Source organism: Tenrec ecaudatus, chromosome 3 (assembly GCF_050624435.1).
Source record: "Tenrec ecaudatus isolate mTenEca1 chromosome 3, mTenEca1.hap1, whole genome shotgun sequence".
Taxonomy (NCBI): Eukaryota; Metazoa; Chordata; class Mammalia; order Afrosoricida; family Tenrecidae; genus Tenrec; species Tenrec ecaudatus.
The window spans coordinates 180,457,461-180,474,652 of NC_134532.1; the positions used below are offsets into that span (position 1 = coordinate 180,457,461).

Genomic DNA, 17,192 nt, shown 5'->3' on the forward strand with positions numbered 1-17,192 from the left:
TGGACACATAGAGGTTCCGTATGCAGGGCCACCAAGCAAGAGCAGATCCCTCTCTGGAAGCCACTATCTTGGCAATGGAGTCAGACTCGAAGCTTCGGACTAGGGATGCAACCTGAGCTGACACTTTGAATGGAAACATGGAAAACGCCTCACTCAAAAACACTATGCTGCCTCCTGTTTCCTCTCTGTGTGTTCTGCAGTCGCACTTTGCCCCTGCCCCCCATGGCCCTTCCCTCTGTGACTTGAAGCTCCAACCCAGGAAAGGGCACGTGCTGCCGGGCACTCTCTCGATGGCCCAGACTGCCCCGAGGCCACAGAATGCCTCCCGTGGGAAGGAGCAGGGGCACCGGTGTCGGAATGCCTCTGAAAGCACAAGTTACTTGACCGACGGGGCTCCAATTCCACAAAGAAAACCTGCGCCTTGTGTTTCAGTTTCACGGGGGTCGGCAGATGGGAAACCCATCTGTGAAAGAGAGTTACCGTGGTCTCAATTGGAAGGAGTGGATTTTCCCCAAATCCGGTCATGAGGGAAAGTTGGGCAATGGGTCACCAAGGGCAGTGGAAACCCAGAGGCAGAGGGAGGGAGCCCAAGCCAAGTCTGACCTCCTCCATCCCTGGCTGTGCCACAGAACCCGCACCAAACCCAGAATTATGGTCTCAAGCACCCCACAGTGTATGTTACTCCAAGCGGGGAGGAAGTTGGGCTTCTGGCTGTACAATTAGCGGTTGAAGGTTTATTTTCTTAGCATTTCTTTTTTAAATGTGGCGAGGAGGATGACCTTGTCTATAACTCTAAGCCTCAACTTGCTACTAAGGAAGGGCAACATTCAGAAAACTTTTCTGAATAATCCCGTGGCTCAGAAGCAGCACCCCCTGGCCAAGCTGGAAGGAGAACAGCTCGCGTTCACATGCCCCGGGTCTATGAAGAGCAAATGTTAAATTTTAAGCGGCAGCTGCACGTTAGAGTCATGCGTACTTTGTGTTTTCATTCATCTCTCCTGGGTTGGACGTATGTTCTTTACGTTCCAATTTCAAATGCTTTCTGTGCCCCCACCCGCCCCTTGAGGCTGCACATGTCAGTTGGTTATTTGGTTCACTGTAGTATCAGTTGCATTTCAGTTAGTGGTAAGTAACTGGAAGCATGCAGTTTCCGCGAGTCATTCATGTTATCCTAGGAATAAAAGACCACTTACTCTGCGTCATCAGACACAGGAGTTCTCGCACCGTATCTACAAGACCAAATAGAAAATTAGAGAGGGCTGGCAAGACAAACAGTTAACCCCGCCTCCAAGCTGGAAAACAGTGAAAACACGAAACAAAACACAAACCACCCAAACAAAAGCAACCAAACGACACACAAACAAAACCCAGCGTGTGGTGAAGTGGATGTGGGCCAGTCTTCTCCACCGATCCCACTGGAAGAGAAGGGTCATCATCCTGGCAATATTCATTAGTAGCTTAAAAGGAAGGAACGATCAGGATATTTTTTTTTCAAGAGTGGAAAATTTGGATTAAAACCCAAAGGAGAAATGAAAATAACCCTTGTATTACCCACAAAGAAGAAATCTGTCCAACATAAACACAAAAAGGCTCAGGTACAACCAGTGTTCAGAGCAGGCAGCTAGGTAACAAAAAAAAAAAAGAAAGAAAGAAAACTATGTTACACTCCTTCATCAACTGTTCAGCTGCTCATGCCTTTGCTTTCAGCTCTCATGGACAGCCAGCGCATGGGCACACGCTGACTACCCCTGTCCCAGATGTGTTAATTCACCGGCATGAATGACATCAAAGGGTGCTCCTGCAGTTTTCAGAAAGCAAACCAGAATCCCAATCAGTGCCTTCTGCATGCATCAGACAGAAACCACAATTCCTAGAAAACTGGCAGCCTTAATCAGAACCAGGCTTGCACGATATTCTATGAGCCCAGCTCTCCCACCCACCGCCCAGCCTTTGGCTTTCCATTGGACTAGCTAGAGCTAGAAAACCTCCTGTAATAGAATCACCTTGAGTGCAATAGCTAGAGCTAGAAAACCTCCTGTAATAGAATCACCTTGTGTGCAAGCGGGTCTGATAAAGCAGAAACAAAGACTGAATTAAGAAAGCAAATGAGAACCCCACAAGCGCAAACAGCTGGCAGTTTTAAACAGCAGCTCCTTCTAATGCCCGTCTCCTCATCAAAGGCCAATGTGAATTACTGGAAGGGTCCTGTCTGTGTCCCACGAGACTGTTCACGTGCACACTCTTGACAGTGGATAGAGCATTTTCTAGGCAATGGAAGACGTATCTTGTCTTCAGCTTCCGGTCCACGAAGGTGTGCGGATGGCCAGCAAAAATGATGTGGTCTCAGGCTTAGGGTCTTAAAAATGGATAGGGAAACGAGCGATTTCTAAATCCCTCGTCCTGGGATCTTGAAAGACCCTGGGAGGCTGAATGTACAGACACGATAACCCCTCTGCCTTGGACTGATCTCATTCTAGATCAGCCGGCCCTCAGCAGTAGCCATTTTCCTTCATCCTGAAAGCGACCACACGGAGCATTATCCACAGTTTGTGTGGAGAGGACTACAGGCAAAACAAGGGAAGGATTTGTGGCAGGAAAACTCCTTTTCCGTTTCTTGGGGCAGGGTGATTTCAGAAGATTCTAATGCTTAACCCAATAGTCCCAATTTTCCCAAAAGCACCATGACCCTGACAAGAGGATGGGTGGATGGCCACTCACAGAGGGGGAGGACACGTGCTCTGCGCTGATGCGTGCAAAAGGCACTGGTGGGGTTCTGATGAGACAACGGCAGGAACACTCTTTGATGCCAGTCATGCCAATGCAGCCACACGTATGTGCCAGTCCGCATGTGCATATGCAATAGATAATTCAAATTTAAAAATACATTGCCATTCATTCTCGCTCACGGTGACCCCAGGTGTAACAAAGGAGGGCTTCCAGTGGCTGGGAGTAGGAATGGACTCAAGGGCAGTGGGCTTATGGATTTCATGGACTATCACCAGGCCTTCCGTGTGTGGTACTGCTAACAGTTTGCACGGCCATATAGTGGTGTCTATACGGTGGCACGATTAAATGTTCTCTTGTCGTTAGGTGCCATCTAGTCAGCTCCTGTGTATAGTGACCCTACTACGTGCAACAGAATGAAACTCCGGTCCTGCCCCATCCTCACAGTTGTTCTTATGTTTGCTGCAGCCACTGTGCCCGTCCACCTCATTGAGGGCCTTCCTCTTTCGCTGCTCCCCCACTTCACTGAGCATGCTGCCCTTTGGATTGGCAGTTCAAAGCCCCACCCAGTGGTTTTGAGGGAGAGTAATCTGGTAATCTGCTCTCCTGAAGATTACAGCTCAGTAAGCTCTCAGCTGTTCTACTCTGCCACACGGGGCCACTCTGAGTCCAAGTGACCTGGATGGAAGAATGCCAAACCGCTATTCCCACTGAATGGCTTATCTGGAAACGATCTGTTAGTATTGTTGAGGTGTCTCGGTGTCTTACTTGAATCTTTTTGTTAACAATTTCACAGACGTCAGCATACAGAGATATACCACACACACACAGCACCAATGAAATTTCCCAAAGCACACTGAGGTTAGTTTTGCATGACCAGTTTATATAGACACGCTCATGCAGATGCCCACTTTTTGATTTTGGCTTCTGTAGCTGAGCCGTCTGCGAGGCTGAGCCACATTGTTGGACACAGGATCTATTTGAATTTCAATTATTTCTACGTGAAACACTGCACAGCATTTCAGAGACAGCTCTGCTATCCAGATGTATAGGTTTACGCTTGTAAACTATGAATGTAAGCGCCACGAGGGCAGGGGTGTTTCTGTTTGGATCATGCACAGTGGCTAGCGTCGGCCCTGAGGAAGTGTTGAAGGAAAGATCGAGTGAGTCCTGTGGATACTGTGGGAATTGAAGGAAGCCGGGTCAGCATCACGGCCACACACAAAGCCCCTTGGGCGACGGGTGCTGGCTGCGCACAAGGTGCACGGGCTGAGACCTGGGTCTGATGCATGGAGGGAGCCATCACAGCCCCACACCCGATGCGTTACCCTGTAAATGTCTGCTGCAACATGAATTCCAAAGTGAATGTCTTCTCAATTGCATAATTAGGCCACCTAATTAATCTGATTGTACCCCCCTCGGTCTCACGTGAACCCTTAATTCTCATTAGACTAGAAAGAGGACGCTTTCTGAATCACAAATGGAGGGACAGCTCAAAGTGGCAGGTGACACGAGACTTCAGCAAGCTGTGCGGTGTTGAGACAGTAGTGGTCATGCACAGTGGGGCTTGGACCTTGGCTCTGTAATGCCTAGCCCTGTGGACATTGGCTTCCACGCCCCTAATTGGGAAATACACATGAACATCATCTGGAAGGTCGTGGGCACCGTATGGAAATGGCGTGGGCCTACAATGTTACTGCGGAGACGGCTCGAAGCCATCGTTTCCTTCTTCTTGATCTTTGATTGTTTTCCTTTCTAATGTGCACTCACCCCCTTCCACCTAGCAGCGAGGGCCTCAACCATCCCATCATTTTTCTCCCTGAAGCCACTGATAACGGGACCCCGCTGTTTCAATCATGATATATTATTATCTGAAATAAATATCGAGCATAGATGAAATCCAGATGATCACAATGGTGAGACTCATCATTTTAAACGTTTTGGATTAGGGCTCTTCCTGATCTCTACTCCAGCTTCCAATCCACTCTCATCAAAGTCCTTGGTGATCCATCACCCAGAAACACCTCTTGCTCCTTGATTGGACATTGATCAGCAGGCTGTATTCTCATTAAATAGCACCAGAGATTTCAAACACAGTGGACCTGACCCCCTAACCCGACCTCCAGGGGAGTACCAATTCCCTGTTCCTCATCTCCCACCAAGTCAGAGCACGGGAATAGGAACCCTGCTAAAAGACTCTTTGCATTTGCTAATGTTGGAATGAAAACAGATGTAATTACAAATTTTGTGAGTAGTCTACATCTTCTTTGGGCTTGAATCCCCTCTGACATCACGGTCAAACCAACCTGGTCAGAGAGAAGCTCAAGCCCTTAAGGAGTGAGGCAGAAAGCAAAGTGTTTCTCGTTTATTCTGCCACAAGATCAGTTCCAAAGCATGTTCTACGGGACACACTCACCACTCCACTAGTCTCACACCTGTGCACATGCGAGGCAGAAAGACATCCTTGGCAGACCTGGCCAACACCACTCATTCCACGGCCACTAGCAATGCAGCTCAGCGGCTCGGCTGCACCCCAATGCATTAGCAGCGCAGTCAAAGCTCAGAGCACTTCAAGGCTGAGGCTGGAGAACCAAAGTCACAAAGGGCAAAGAGCCACCTCTGACCTCTTGTCTGGTGCTGGTGGCCTCTTGGCTGATCCCTCCACATCCTTTTGTTTTGCGAATGGAACTGGAAGGAACTGGTTTGGGTTGGATCTAGTGTGTCTAAGGGACACTCCCGTTCTCCGGGCCATCATGTCATCTTTTCGCGACTCAGACAGCTTTGCTCGGCCTTTCGGTCCACTGCCATTCCAGGTTGGAGCTGCCATCCTCTCTGAGTTGTCTTCCATCCCTGCAGCCTCCCAGTCAGAGGCCAGAGGGCGCCAACTAAGACAACATTCAGTCCGGCCCATCAGAGGTCATCTGTTGCTAAGGTTGCTCCCAGTAGCATCCCTCAGTCAGTGCCAGACACTCACTACAGAAGAAGCCAATATCCGGGGAGGCAGCAGCACCCATAGCAGCTGAGTAGGAGATACCTCATTTTTCACACCCGCAGCCTTCATCATGCAACTGGTACTTACATGGGAATGCGTTTTCCTTTATGGATGTCAAGTTCCCCCACAGAAAAGCCTTTCCAGCATGAACTCTGGCCAGCCCCCAACCACATGCAGAGCCTACTCAAGGGAGGGAGACGTCGAAAGAGGGGCTGTGATCCTGGGGTGGGCACATTCTTTTAAGCCGCTTCACTCCATTCCACACCAGTCATCCACCGTGAACCAAGTCTCTGAGCCTGTCTTTTAGGAAGCCAACAGCCACGCACAGCCGAGGCAACACACCAAGGGAGCAGGCAAGATGCTCACAGCAGCGGGCGGCTGTCCTCAGACCTTTCGGCTTTGGGCAGCATTTCAGAATCTCTGTGAGCAATGCCTTCGCTCTCTTCTTTGCCCTCCGGTGGAGGCTGCTGGGATGGAACTACAGCCAGAGAGGACAGCTTTACTAAGAGGAAAAAGTTCCCAGCAGAGGCCCCACGCACTCACCTTCACCCCCTGGGGAACATTGTTCCTCACCTTCTTCCGTCTTACTTGGGCCCTCGCCCAAATCGCAGGCCTCCTCCTCCTCCTGAGACTCCAGTACAGGAGCCAGTCTGGAGACCTTTTTGCAATACTCCTCTCGACCAGAATTGGCCGTTCTGCTGATCACCCGGCGACATTGGCGGCGAGAGAGAAGAGGGAGAAGGGTCAGGAAAGGAAACAAGGGAAGTTGCTGGGACTGGAGGAAGCTGATGGGTAAGAGAGGTAGCTGCTCTCACGCCACAAGCCCTTAGTAAGGATGACGTCATCCGAAGGAGACTGTGAACCGTGGTCAGGGCGGGAGGAAAGCCACGCCAGCCTGGCAGGACCCTGTCATCAGGAGACCCAGCGACGGCCCTCGTGGACTTCAGTTCTCATGGACTTCTTGCCTCGCTCAATCCCTCCAGTCCCCTCTCAGCCACTGAAACCCTAGCTCCGTGTTCTGGTGCCTGAGGGTAGTGCCTCTCTACAACATGCGCTCTTTTGTGGTGCTGCCCGCAAGCTGGACGCAAGGAAGCGCCTCAGCACACTGCAGCCTGTCAGCCCTCCCTCTTGGGTCCCAAGGGCACCCTGCGGAGGCCATCCCTCTCCTCCCACCTGCCCTTGGAGAACCTCCCTTGTTCTCACCACGCAAGTGGATGGGCGGCTCCCACTGTAAGCCGGGTACTTAGAAAGGCCCTAGACCTGCTCCTGTACGAAAGACTAGCCCACAGAATGGAATCTCCAAAGGAGCACTTGGAGAGTGGGCGCTGAGTGACCTCCGGCAAGGAGGAGATCGGGGGCAGCATGGTCTTTATCCAGGTGCGCCCTTCTCAGACCTGGATGGTGACTTCCAAGGAAAGCCGCGACTTACAGGAATCCCACCTACCCCCAGAGAAGAGTTCGCATCAAGATTTATTGTCTAATTTTAACAAGTAGGGAAGGGAGGAGGAGCCCTTTGCATCTTTGTGTATGATTCCTTAGATGTCCAAACTTTGAATTTAGGATTCTAGTAACTATTTGTTTTTCTCTCCGTGAAGCAGAAAAGAGGAAGTTATAAATAAAACCAGATTTTTGTTTTTTTTTAAATCACTATATCTTTAGGAGACACACTCACAAGATCGTTACCACAGTCCCTATTCAGGATTTTCCGCTAATACAATAATGCTTTTGCAGCCAAGGGACCAAGGCCAAATTCTGAGATGAGTGGCATTCCCCAGTAGTGATTCCGGTGAACACGGAAACAGGATGGATGCCTGCCACTGAAACCCACACACATGTGTGGTAGTTACATGATCTGTTGTCAATTTAAGACTTAAGAGTGAAGGGGTGGAGTTTAGCCTGTCAATCAGGTCTCAGCTTGATGACCTCACATGGAGGCACTAAGGAGATAAATAGCTCGCTGGAGGAAGGACACATGCTCACTCCCTGCAAGACATTCCTGTGGCCAAGACACATGGAGCTACAGTAGAGCCCTGGAAATGAAGGAGCCACATGGAGACCCCAGCCAGCACTGAGATGCTTACAATGCCACTGGATCCAAAGACTTCCCACCCACTGGCCTGTGATCTTCCTGTATTCGATGTCATTGCATGTATTGTGTGAGTCTGAAGAGGACTTTATAGATTGGTATTAGACATAATGGGCTAATATCGGACTTATGGACTTGATCTGGCCTGGGCTGGGATGTTTTCTTAATGTACAATTGCTCTTTATATAACCTTTATCTTATACACATAGGAATATCTATGAATTTGTTTCTCTAGTCAACCCAGACTAACACAACATGCTAAGCCCAAAGGGACCTGTTACCATTACTTCTCGACTATTTAGCAAAAATACTATTGTCCCCAGGGGCTTGCTTAACACGGTGCAGCAAACATGCTGAAAGCAGCTGTGGAAGCTTCCTAGCGCTATCCAAGCAACTCATGGGATTGGTTTACTGGAGGACCAAAGTCTTGGGGAACCAAATTGTCCATTGGCATTGAGTAGTTCACAAAAATATGTCCTGGTTTGGTGAGTGGTATTTGAGGTCCTGAAAGCTTTCAAGGGGCAACTAAGACAGCTGCTGGCCTCTACTCTATGGGGAAAATGAGAATGGAAAAAAATAATCAAAGGCTTTAGTCCACAGGAGGAATAGCCCACAAGAATCACAGCCTTTTCTAACCCGAGATCAGAAGGACTAGATGGTGCCCAACTATCACTACTGTTCTGCCCAGGGACACAGTAGAAGGCCCTGAATAGAAAAGAGAAAAATTTAGAACTAAACTCCAATTCCCAAAGCAGGCCAGACCTACTGGACCTAGAGAAACCCCTGAGACTATCACCCCCAAGTGCTCCTTGAACTTGGAACTGAAACTACTTCTGCAGGTCACCCTGCTGCCATATAGATACTGGCTCAGAATATCAACACTATCCCCAACACTATACACAACTCTCGATGTGACCAGTCAGTAGTTACCCAGAAGCAAGGATGAGAAGACCAAGCAGGGAGGGAAGCTAAATGAGAGGAAACAGTGCAGACAGGATGGCCACAACAAGAGCCAGGGGCACGGAGAAATTTGTATTAAAAAATTGTTAAAAGGGGAACCTAATGTGCGGTGTAAACGTCTACCTAATGCACCAGAAAATGCCCTAAATAATCATAAGCAAACAACTCAAAGCGGCAGTGGCTCCCATGCAGGTCTGGCGGAAATACCTGTACCCATTCTGAGGGTTAAGCCCACGGTCTTCCTCCAAGCCCGAGGCGGCCTCTGAGACAGGGGGCACAGAGTACATTAGGGTGTTGCTGCAGAAACTGGTGGCTTCTTGGACTTCATCCCGAGGCCTTGGCTTGCCAATACTGAGCCGCTTCCATGTCTGCTGGTCTATCTCTGTCACAGGTCCGAAGTGGACAAACTTTTGACGGGGGCCGGGAGGCTTCTTATAGGCCCTCGCTTTGCGGCTGGCGAAGTCATCACGGAGGGCTGTTTCTGCTTTGATTTCTGGTGACGGCTCGGGAGTGCAGATGTGCTGGACATCTCCATCCCTGGTCAGAATCATAAGTTAGTTCCAGAAGGTTCGAAGGCCAAGGCAGAGGTTTTTGTTCTGGTGTGCTGGCTGCTGTGAAGACGCGAGATCACAGCAGGCCCTGGCTTGCAGAGTAGAACTGCTCCCTACGAGACTCAAGGCCATGCCCTGTTGGAAGCGGGTTGCCAGGCCTTTCCTCTGAGTGCTTCTGGGTGGGTTCTAACAACCAACCTTTTGAGCGCGTAGTTGAGCTCATCGCCACTTGTGTCATGCATGTGAAAAACATACTATCACCCACGACTGATGAATTGATTCAAGCTTGCAGCAACACTGCGGGACAGAGTAGAATGGTCCCGGTCCAATTGGGTTTTCAAAGCTGCAGATCTTTACGGCAGCAGACAGCCTCCTCTTGCTCTGGCACAGCAGCCGATGGGTTTGAACTGCTGACCTTGAGGTTAGCAGCCTAAAATTAACCCATTGTACCACTAGGGCTCCTTAAAATACGCTACAGTAGAGCAGAATTGAGCTTCCGTTAATCACTCAAAGGAAGAAATGGTCATTGTGCTTGCTGCTCAAGTAGACCTGGCTCTGAGTTTCTACAGCTGTCAAAGCGTCCCTTCTAACGTGATCAAGGGCAATGTAAGGAAGCCATAGGAATGATAGAGTGCTTACAGTTTAAAAAAATATTTAAATGCATGGCAGTAAGAGCATGCTCACAGCAAAGAACCGTTCACAAGAAGCTGACTGGGCTAAAGAGGATGTTTGCTGTCCACAGGGCTTATGCCTCCCGTATTATTCAACTTCAACTCAGGCAGAATATGCTGTTCTCAAGTAGCTTTGCGTTTCGAGAAGCTTCTAGTTTTTTTAAGGCCATCCAAACACGAATGATACAGCGTAAGAGTTTGCAAGGGACCATCTAAGCTGCAACTACTGGTCCCTTCAGAGCAAGCATGCCATCCTTGTAAGCAGGAAACGACAGCCGTTCCAGGAAGCAAGCCCACAGGGAAACACGACACACCTTGGCTTCTCTGATACTTTCAGTCTCTCCCATGTCTCCAAGTCAGCTTCTGTGATCTTGGGGACCGAGACAAAGCTCGGGGCACCTCGGTGCAGGGCCTGGTAGCCCCGAAGCCTCCGCCGGGCCAGGTCATCTTTGTCAAGGTCAGGCACCTTCCGGAGGCCTGCTTCCACAGGTTCCCGCTCTTGAGCTGGTGCCACCTGGCTCATGGCGGCCTTCACCTGGTGTCTGTCCATACCATCCAGCCCCCACGGGGTTGGGAAAATCGGGTTCCAGGAAGAGGAGCAGATAAACAGAATATCAATCATGTAAAGTCAGAGACTAAGAGGCAGCAGGGGATGACGGGAGCACCTTTCCCTTTCTCGGAAAATACGGAAGCAATCAGAGTGGTGACTAATTGCCTCTTAGCTGCCCTCCTTGAACACTGTGAGAAGGCCGAGTTTTCCCACTGTGAGCCGACTGTGTCTAGCTCAGCACAGGCCAAGGAGCCGCGCTCTTGGACAGACTATTGAAAGGAGTAATGAGATGTTGATTGGCAGTCATGATGCCATGATAGTTACATAATGTGGTGTCAATTTTGGACTTAAGAGGATTAAGAGTGAAGGGGTGGAGCCTACTTTGTCATTTGGGTCATAGTCAATGAGGCTTCTGTGTGGGCATGGCCTTCCCCTAAGGATTCTGGGAAATCTGTTTTTCCCTGCTTGGAGGCAGGAGATACCGCTCTCACTCTGCTCACTCTCTGGGAGGCAATGCAGCTGACAAGACACATGGAACTACCCTAGTGCCCTGAGCTGGAGAGGCCACATGGACTGACCCTGATGCAACCAGACCTCTGAAGCTGGAGAAGCCACATAGAGACCCCTGCCAGCGCTGAGAGATGCTTGCAACACCACTGGACCCACAAGACTTTCTACCCACTGGGCTGTGGTCATCCTGCATTCAGCATCGTTGCATATGTTTCATGAGCCTTTAGAGGACCTTATAGATTGGCATGGGACACATGGGCTAATATCAGACTTATGGACTTGATCTGGACTGGGCTGGGGCGTTTTCTCAATATTCAATTGCTCTTATATATAACCCTCTTTCTTATACACATACAAGTGTGTCTATGGATTGTTTCCCTTGTCTACCCGGGCGAACACAGTACCCATTCCCCACACTAATCAAGCCTCAGGTGACTGTAATAGATGCAAGTTTTCTGGTGGAACGCCTTAGCCTTCTTGGAACGTCTCTGACAGAGCCAGTAAGATGTTCCTAAGGAGCTCTGGGGGATCCAAATGCTCAGGTCAGTTTGGAGATAGCAGGGAACATGGTCAGATATTAAATGTATCGACCATAGACCTGCAGCTGCCAGAAAGTTCATGGCAATAAATTCTTACCCTGCCCCCCGCCTTCCCCCCCACCGCCAAAAAAGGTTCAAAGGTCAAATATGGTCTCTGGTTGAAAATGACATTCATCAGGTGTGGCTAAAGCAAATGTGGAGAACAAACTGGCTATCGTCTTTACCTGGCTTGGGAGTTTATACCCATCTGTTTCCTGTGCGAATAGTCGCTCGCTTGCGTTAGTGCTAGGTGAGCGCGTTTCTTTCTAGTTGTCCTAAGGCATGAACGTTAGCTGGTTGATGTTGATGAAGTCATAATTTGAACTAACGCTATGGAATCTCAAAGCATACTTATTCTACCACCTAACAGTTCATCTCTAGCTAAATATGCTTCTTCTGGTTAGAGAAGCTTCAACAATCTACACAGACAAGGTCTATTTAATGTTTTAAAATATATATAACATCCAAGCCAGGAAAGCAAGCTATCTTGGAAGGCCACCTGGAAGATCTGTTCCACGTGCAGAGCCTGTGTCTATAAACAGGAGGCTGCAGACCTTTCCATTTTCTTTCATGTTTGGGGAAGGGGTTCATGAAGGCATGGAAAAAGCATCGGTAAGGCCCCTGTCTGGGTTTTGTTGTGGTTTTAAAATCACTTCTTTATGTGCTCTACAGAGGCCATGGCCTGCCCCAGGCTTGTGTCCCTAATCAGTCAGGTGAGAGAAGGCCAATGCAGCAGGAAATACCAGGAATTAAAATTGCATGGGAGAGAAGGGGGGAGGGGGGGCACAAAACACAAGACCTACTCCTTTTCCAAACTCAAGTTACTGATACCCGTCACTCTGCCTCAGTGCCAGTTGGCTCTCTGAAAGTCTCTGCGTCACTTGTAACAGCTGGTCCCACCCACCTGGTCCATCCGGAATGGCTTATTCCTAAGCATGCCAACCAGGACCTCGGGGACCAAGAGCTTGCTGTTGGATAAACATCACTCGCCAAATCCCATCTCTTTAGCTTTCCTCTCCCAAGGTCAACCGAATAGGCATGTGTTAGGAGGGCAGGAGAAGGGTTGGGTTGGAGCAGGAAACTCACTGGAAAATATTTCCATGATAGAACAAATAGATATTTTGTACAATAGGTCTGAAAAGTGTTTGTGATGGGAACTGCCCATCATCAAATGTCCAGGTGTCCTAGAAGACACAGAAGAAGAAAGAACAAGGCTCGTATTTTGTTTTCTTTTCCAATATCTCAAAGGAGTCAGTTAGAGCGAAGACCGAATGGCCAAGTGATAACTGTTTTTAAAGTATTCTATGACTGGCCTGGGGCAGCCTTGAGAAATGGCTTCCCTCATGGGTAAGTGCACAGTCTATTCATATGAATAATGCCTGGCGAGTGACATACATGCTGGACTGTCAACTGCAAGGTCAGCAGTTCAAAACCACCAGCTGCTCCACAGGAGAAACATGAGGCTTTCTACTCCCATTATGAGTTACCGTCTCAGAAGCGCACCAGGCCATGGTCCCTTCTGTCCTGTAGGAGTCAGTTTGGGTTGGAGGACACATGTATGCTAATGTGCCTGAGAGAGCACATCTGCACAGTAGAAATCAATGTATACTTGGCAAACACAGCCTTATTCTGGACACGGCCACCATAACAGCTGCCATCTGCTTTTATGGGAAATTACAGTCTAGAGTTACTCCAAATGGCATGAAATTGGAGCAGGGAAGAGAGAAATGGAATGCACATTACCTTCATTTAACTATGTCCCCTCTCTTGCTCCTTCTTAAGACACACACACACACACACACACACACACACACACACGAGATGCACACCTTTTATATTGTACGTTTTTCCTTTCTGAGATTCCTTCGGAGAGTTGTTTGCGGCCATCGGATTTCTCAGGCTCTTTTTGGGGATGAGGCCCATAGAGCAGCTGGTTCAGCGGCACCGGGGGCCTGACCTGGTTCATCCTGGTTCTCCTTACAGCGAAGTCGTCTTTCTCAAGGTCAGGCAGCCGACCCGCAACGTCATCTGACTCGGGATCCCCGCCGTGCGGGGGGGCCAGGAAGGAGTTTTCTTTACGCAGGATAATTTCAAGGGCAGCTTGTTGAGCATTTGATTGCTTTTGACTAAGGGGGCAAGATTAAATGCAACTCTATGTGTGAAACGTGTGGTCGGATCAACAGAGAGATTCCCCCCAGTGGTTAGTGAAAGAGCTCGTCCATGGTTAGTTCCAACGGCATGTGCGTACTATTTTTAGACCAGAAGGGAAGCATGGTTAGGGTGGATTATTATTATTCTTATTATCATTATACTTTCCATGAAACAAGGCACCAGCAACACTCAAGATACAATGCCAGGATCCTAAATGGCTCTCGGGGTGGCCACCCAGATTCTTTTGGGCACCTGGGAGATGTAGAGCACACTATGTTCTTGATGTTTGATTTTATGCCTGTTTGTAATGGACCCCGTAGGCACCGAATTTGCCTGGCGGGGCAGAGAGTTGGGCAATCAGGACTTGACCTGGGGCTGGCGGTGGTGGGGTCGGGGGGAGGGTGAGCAGCTGCTAGCGCATGGAGGGAGTTGGGGGCGCATCTAGCATGTGAACCACATGGCAACGTGTAAATAAGGCCCTTCTGCGGCCCTTCGCGACCCCGAAACATCTGGCAGAGGGATGGCCACTCTCTGGACGAGCCCAAGGCGGGCAGGCTTATCTTGCCCTGCACATAGCTGGCCCCTCACCCCAAGCCCATCCAACACCCTCTTCCCCCACCCCCACCCCCCCAGCAGCCCGCCTCCGGAGCCTCTTCTTTGTTGCAGCCTACATTTCAAGTAAACTGTCTAAAGATGTCTTGCCAAATGGCTTAAACATGATTACTAGGGGCTCTTTCTATGTCTCTCTCTCTCCTTTTCTTTTTTCCCTTTCTACCTTTGAAAGGTGTCTGGGAGGCCCAAAACTTTAAATTCTTAGAGGAATGCGGCTTATTGGTGCGACGTCGGGCAGGAAACCCCAGGACTCCTTTGGTTCTGGTTCTGGTTTTTGTTCGGGGGAGGTAGAGCAGTACAGAGGAAAAGGGGGCTTGGTGGCATCGCGGATGACAAGCTGGGTTGCTACTCAAGAGGTCACCAGTTAGAAAGCAACAGCCGCTCCTTGGGAGAAAGAGGAGGTTTTCTATTCTGTAAAGAGTTACAATCTTGGAAACCCATAGGGGCAGGTCTACCTTGCCCCGCAGGGTTAGTATGAGTGCAAATCGACTCAATGGCAGTGAGTTTGGTTTGGGTTTTTTGGTTGAGTGCATAGAGAACTGTGCTCCCCTGGCATTTAATAAATGTGCCCCCCTCCTCTTACTCATATGGCCAGCCTTGCTTCTAATGAACAATAATTGGTCAAAATGCTTTTAAAAATGATTACTTATCTTCTCAGCTCCAAAGGATGCTATCTACCGCCATCAAGGCGATTCCTACACATAGTTACCCAATAAGAAGTTTCCAAGGTTGCAGCGGGTTGTGTTGGGCTGCTAATTGCAAAGTCAGCTGTTCAAACCTACTAGTCTCTCTCCGGGAGGAAGATGAGGCTTTCTGCTCCTGAAAATTCCAGCAGACTCAGAAACCCACAGGGGCAGTTCCACACTGCCCTGTCGGGCGGGGAGCCATGACTCGGAATCGGCTCCGTGGCAGGGCCTTGGTGGTGTTGTGAGTTGTGTCGAGAATGCAGTAGGGCTTTTGTTCTCTGGTTACTGACAGCATCCTTGAGCCAGGAATGATGGGACAGACTGCTACCTAATCCGACCGTAACCATACGTCTGCGGTACTCTGCAGTTTATCAATCACTTCTTGATTCTATGTATCAGCTCACTGGGTCCCCAGGGTCCTCCCGGGAGAGACAGTGCAGTACAGGTTACAGAGAATGAATCTGAAGTTACAAGAAGATGGTCTCAGCCCGATCCCACGGTGGCACCAAATAGCTCCTAGCTGGAACCCCTCAAGTCCAAGATCAGGCCGCTGTGCACTTTTTGACTGAGACTCCTAAGCTTGCCCTTCCCCCTACACAGGCAGACTTCTTTGGACCCAAATACACCCAGTTAAGCTAATGCCAATTCGTGATCACAATTTGAGCTGGGAGAAGCTGGCACCTTAAGCATCATGCTAGCCCAGCCAGGCTACAGACTCCTCCGGGGGTTTCTTTTTAGGCTACAAGTCCAGCATAGCTGGGCTCACTCAAGTGATCTCAATTTAGATATGTGGACTTCAAAGAAGGCTTTCCATATCACGGAACACATAAAGACAGCCCCACCCTGTGCCCACCCTCTGGAACACTGTCACAGTGACTGCTTTTCTGCTAATTGCGTGAAACCTGTAAATTCAGAGCTCCAGAGCAGACTCACAGCGAGGAAAAATAACCGTCCCAGTGCTGGGCTGACCAAGTTGGCTGCAGTGCGCCATGGATGCACTATGGCTAAGGGAGGCGGAGCCTCCGGGTGGTGCAGTTACCCTCTGCACTGCTGAAGGACAGGTTGAGGGATTTGGGGTTGGAGGAAAGGAAAGGGATTTGAGTCTACTCAGAGGTGCCTCAGAAGAAAGGCCTGGTGTTCTTCTTCTGAAAAACCAGTCATTGAAAACCCCACGGGGCCCTGTTCTAGGCTAACACTCCTGTGATAGCCAGGTGTTGGGTGGTTGTTGGGACAGGAACTTAAAACAAAAAATTTTTAAGGCAGATATACTGGGATGGGGAGGCTTCGTGGCATCGTGGTTATACATTGGGCTGCTAACTGCAAAGTTAGCCGTTCAAAATCGCTAGCTGCTCCAAGGGAGAAAGACAAGGCTTTCTATGCCCACAAACAGCCCCAGTCCCAGAAGCCCACAGGGCATGCCATCCTGTCCTCATGCCTCACTGCCATCGGGTTGAGGCCAACTCAGAGTGAGCCTGCCTCTCAGGGTAGAGCTGAGCCCGTGTGGTGTGGAGACTGTAACTATTGACGGGACTAGAAAACCCTGCCTTTCTCCCGAGGAGCAGCAGCTGGTGGTTTCGAACCACACACCTCGAGGATGGCAGCATAGCGGTTCACTACGCCACTAGGGCTCCTGTCCTTGAGGACTGCTCTGAGTTGGAATCGACTTGATGGTAGTGAGTTTGGCTTTTGGTGTTATGGCAGAATTGTGTGCACAGGGGTCTGGTAGCCAAAGCATTGAACGGCCTTTCCTGTGCTTTCCTGTGCGGCTTTGAAGGACATTGAAGGAAAGCTCTGATGTACTTTCACCTGGGGTTTCAATAATTACACAGTGGCTGCAAAGATGGGCGCACGCAGAAGAATGGACGTGAGGACGCCGCAGGGCTGGGCGGTGTTTCATCCTGCTGCACACAGGGCCACTATGAGCCCGGCCCGGCCACCCAGCTCTCTGAGCTGCTGGACATTCCAGCTGTGCCCACTCAGATGCCAACCCTGCGGGCTGCAAATGAGGACAGCGCTTTATGGGGGCGAATATCGATACTTCCAGTCCAAATCCTGTGAAGGGAGGTCCCTTCACTGAAGGAAACAGAAGGGGAAGGTGCAAGATGGCCTGGGATCCTATGC

At 49.7% G+C, this 17,192-nt stretch overlaps 1 protein-coding gene across 1 annotated transcript in view; it reads right to left on the reverse strand.

Annotated features, from left to right (window-relative positions):
- LIMCH1 (LIM and calponin homology domains 1) overlaps positions 1 to 17,192 on the reverse strand; it is a 113,440-nt gene that overhangs the window by 65,659 nt on the left and 30,589 nt on the right. Inside the window, exons 7-13 of the mRNA XM_075544385.1 lie at positions 13,437 to 13,748; positions 10,299 to 10,526; positions 8,970 to 9,299; positions 6,290 to 6,411; positions 6,083 to 6,194; positions 5,349 to 5,609; positions 1,194 to 1,229 (exon numbers count right to left, since the gene is read on the reverse strand). Of these exons, the coding sequence (XP_075400500.1) occupies positions 1,194 to 1,229; positions 5,349 to 5,609; positions 6,083 to 6,194; positions 6,290 to 6,411; positions 8,970 to 9,299; positions 10,299 to 10,526; positions 13,437 to 13,748 (1,401 nt within the window). The remainder of the gene's footprint in view (positions 1 to 1,193; positions 1,230 to 5,348; positions 5,610 to 6,082; positions 6,195 to 6,289; positions 6,412 to 8,969; positions 9,300 to 10,298; positions 10,527 to 13,436; positions 13,749 to 17,192) is intronic.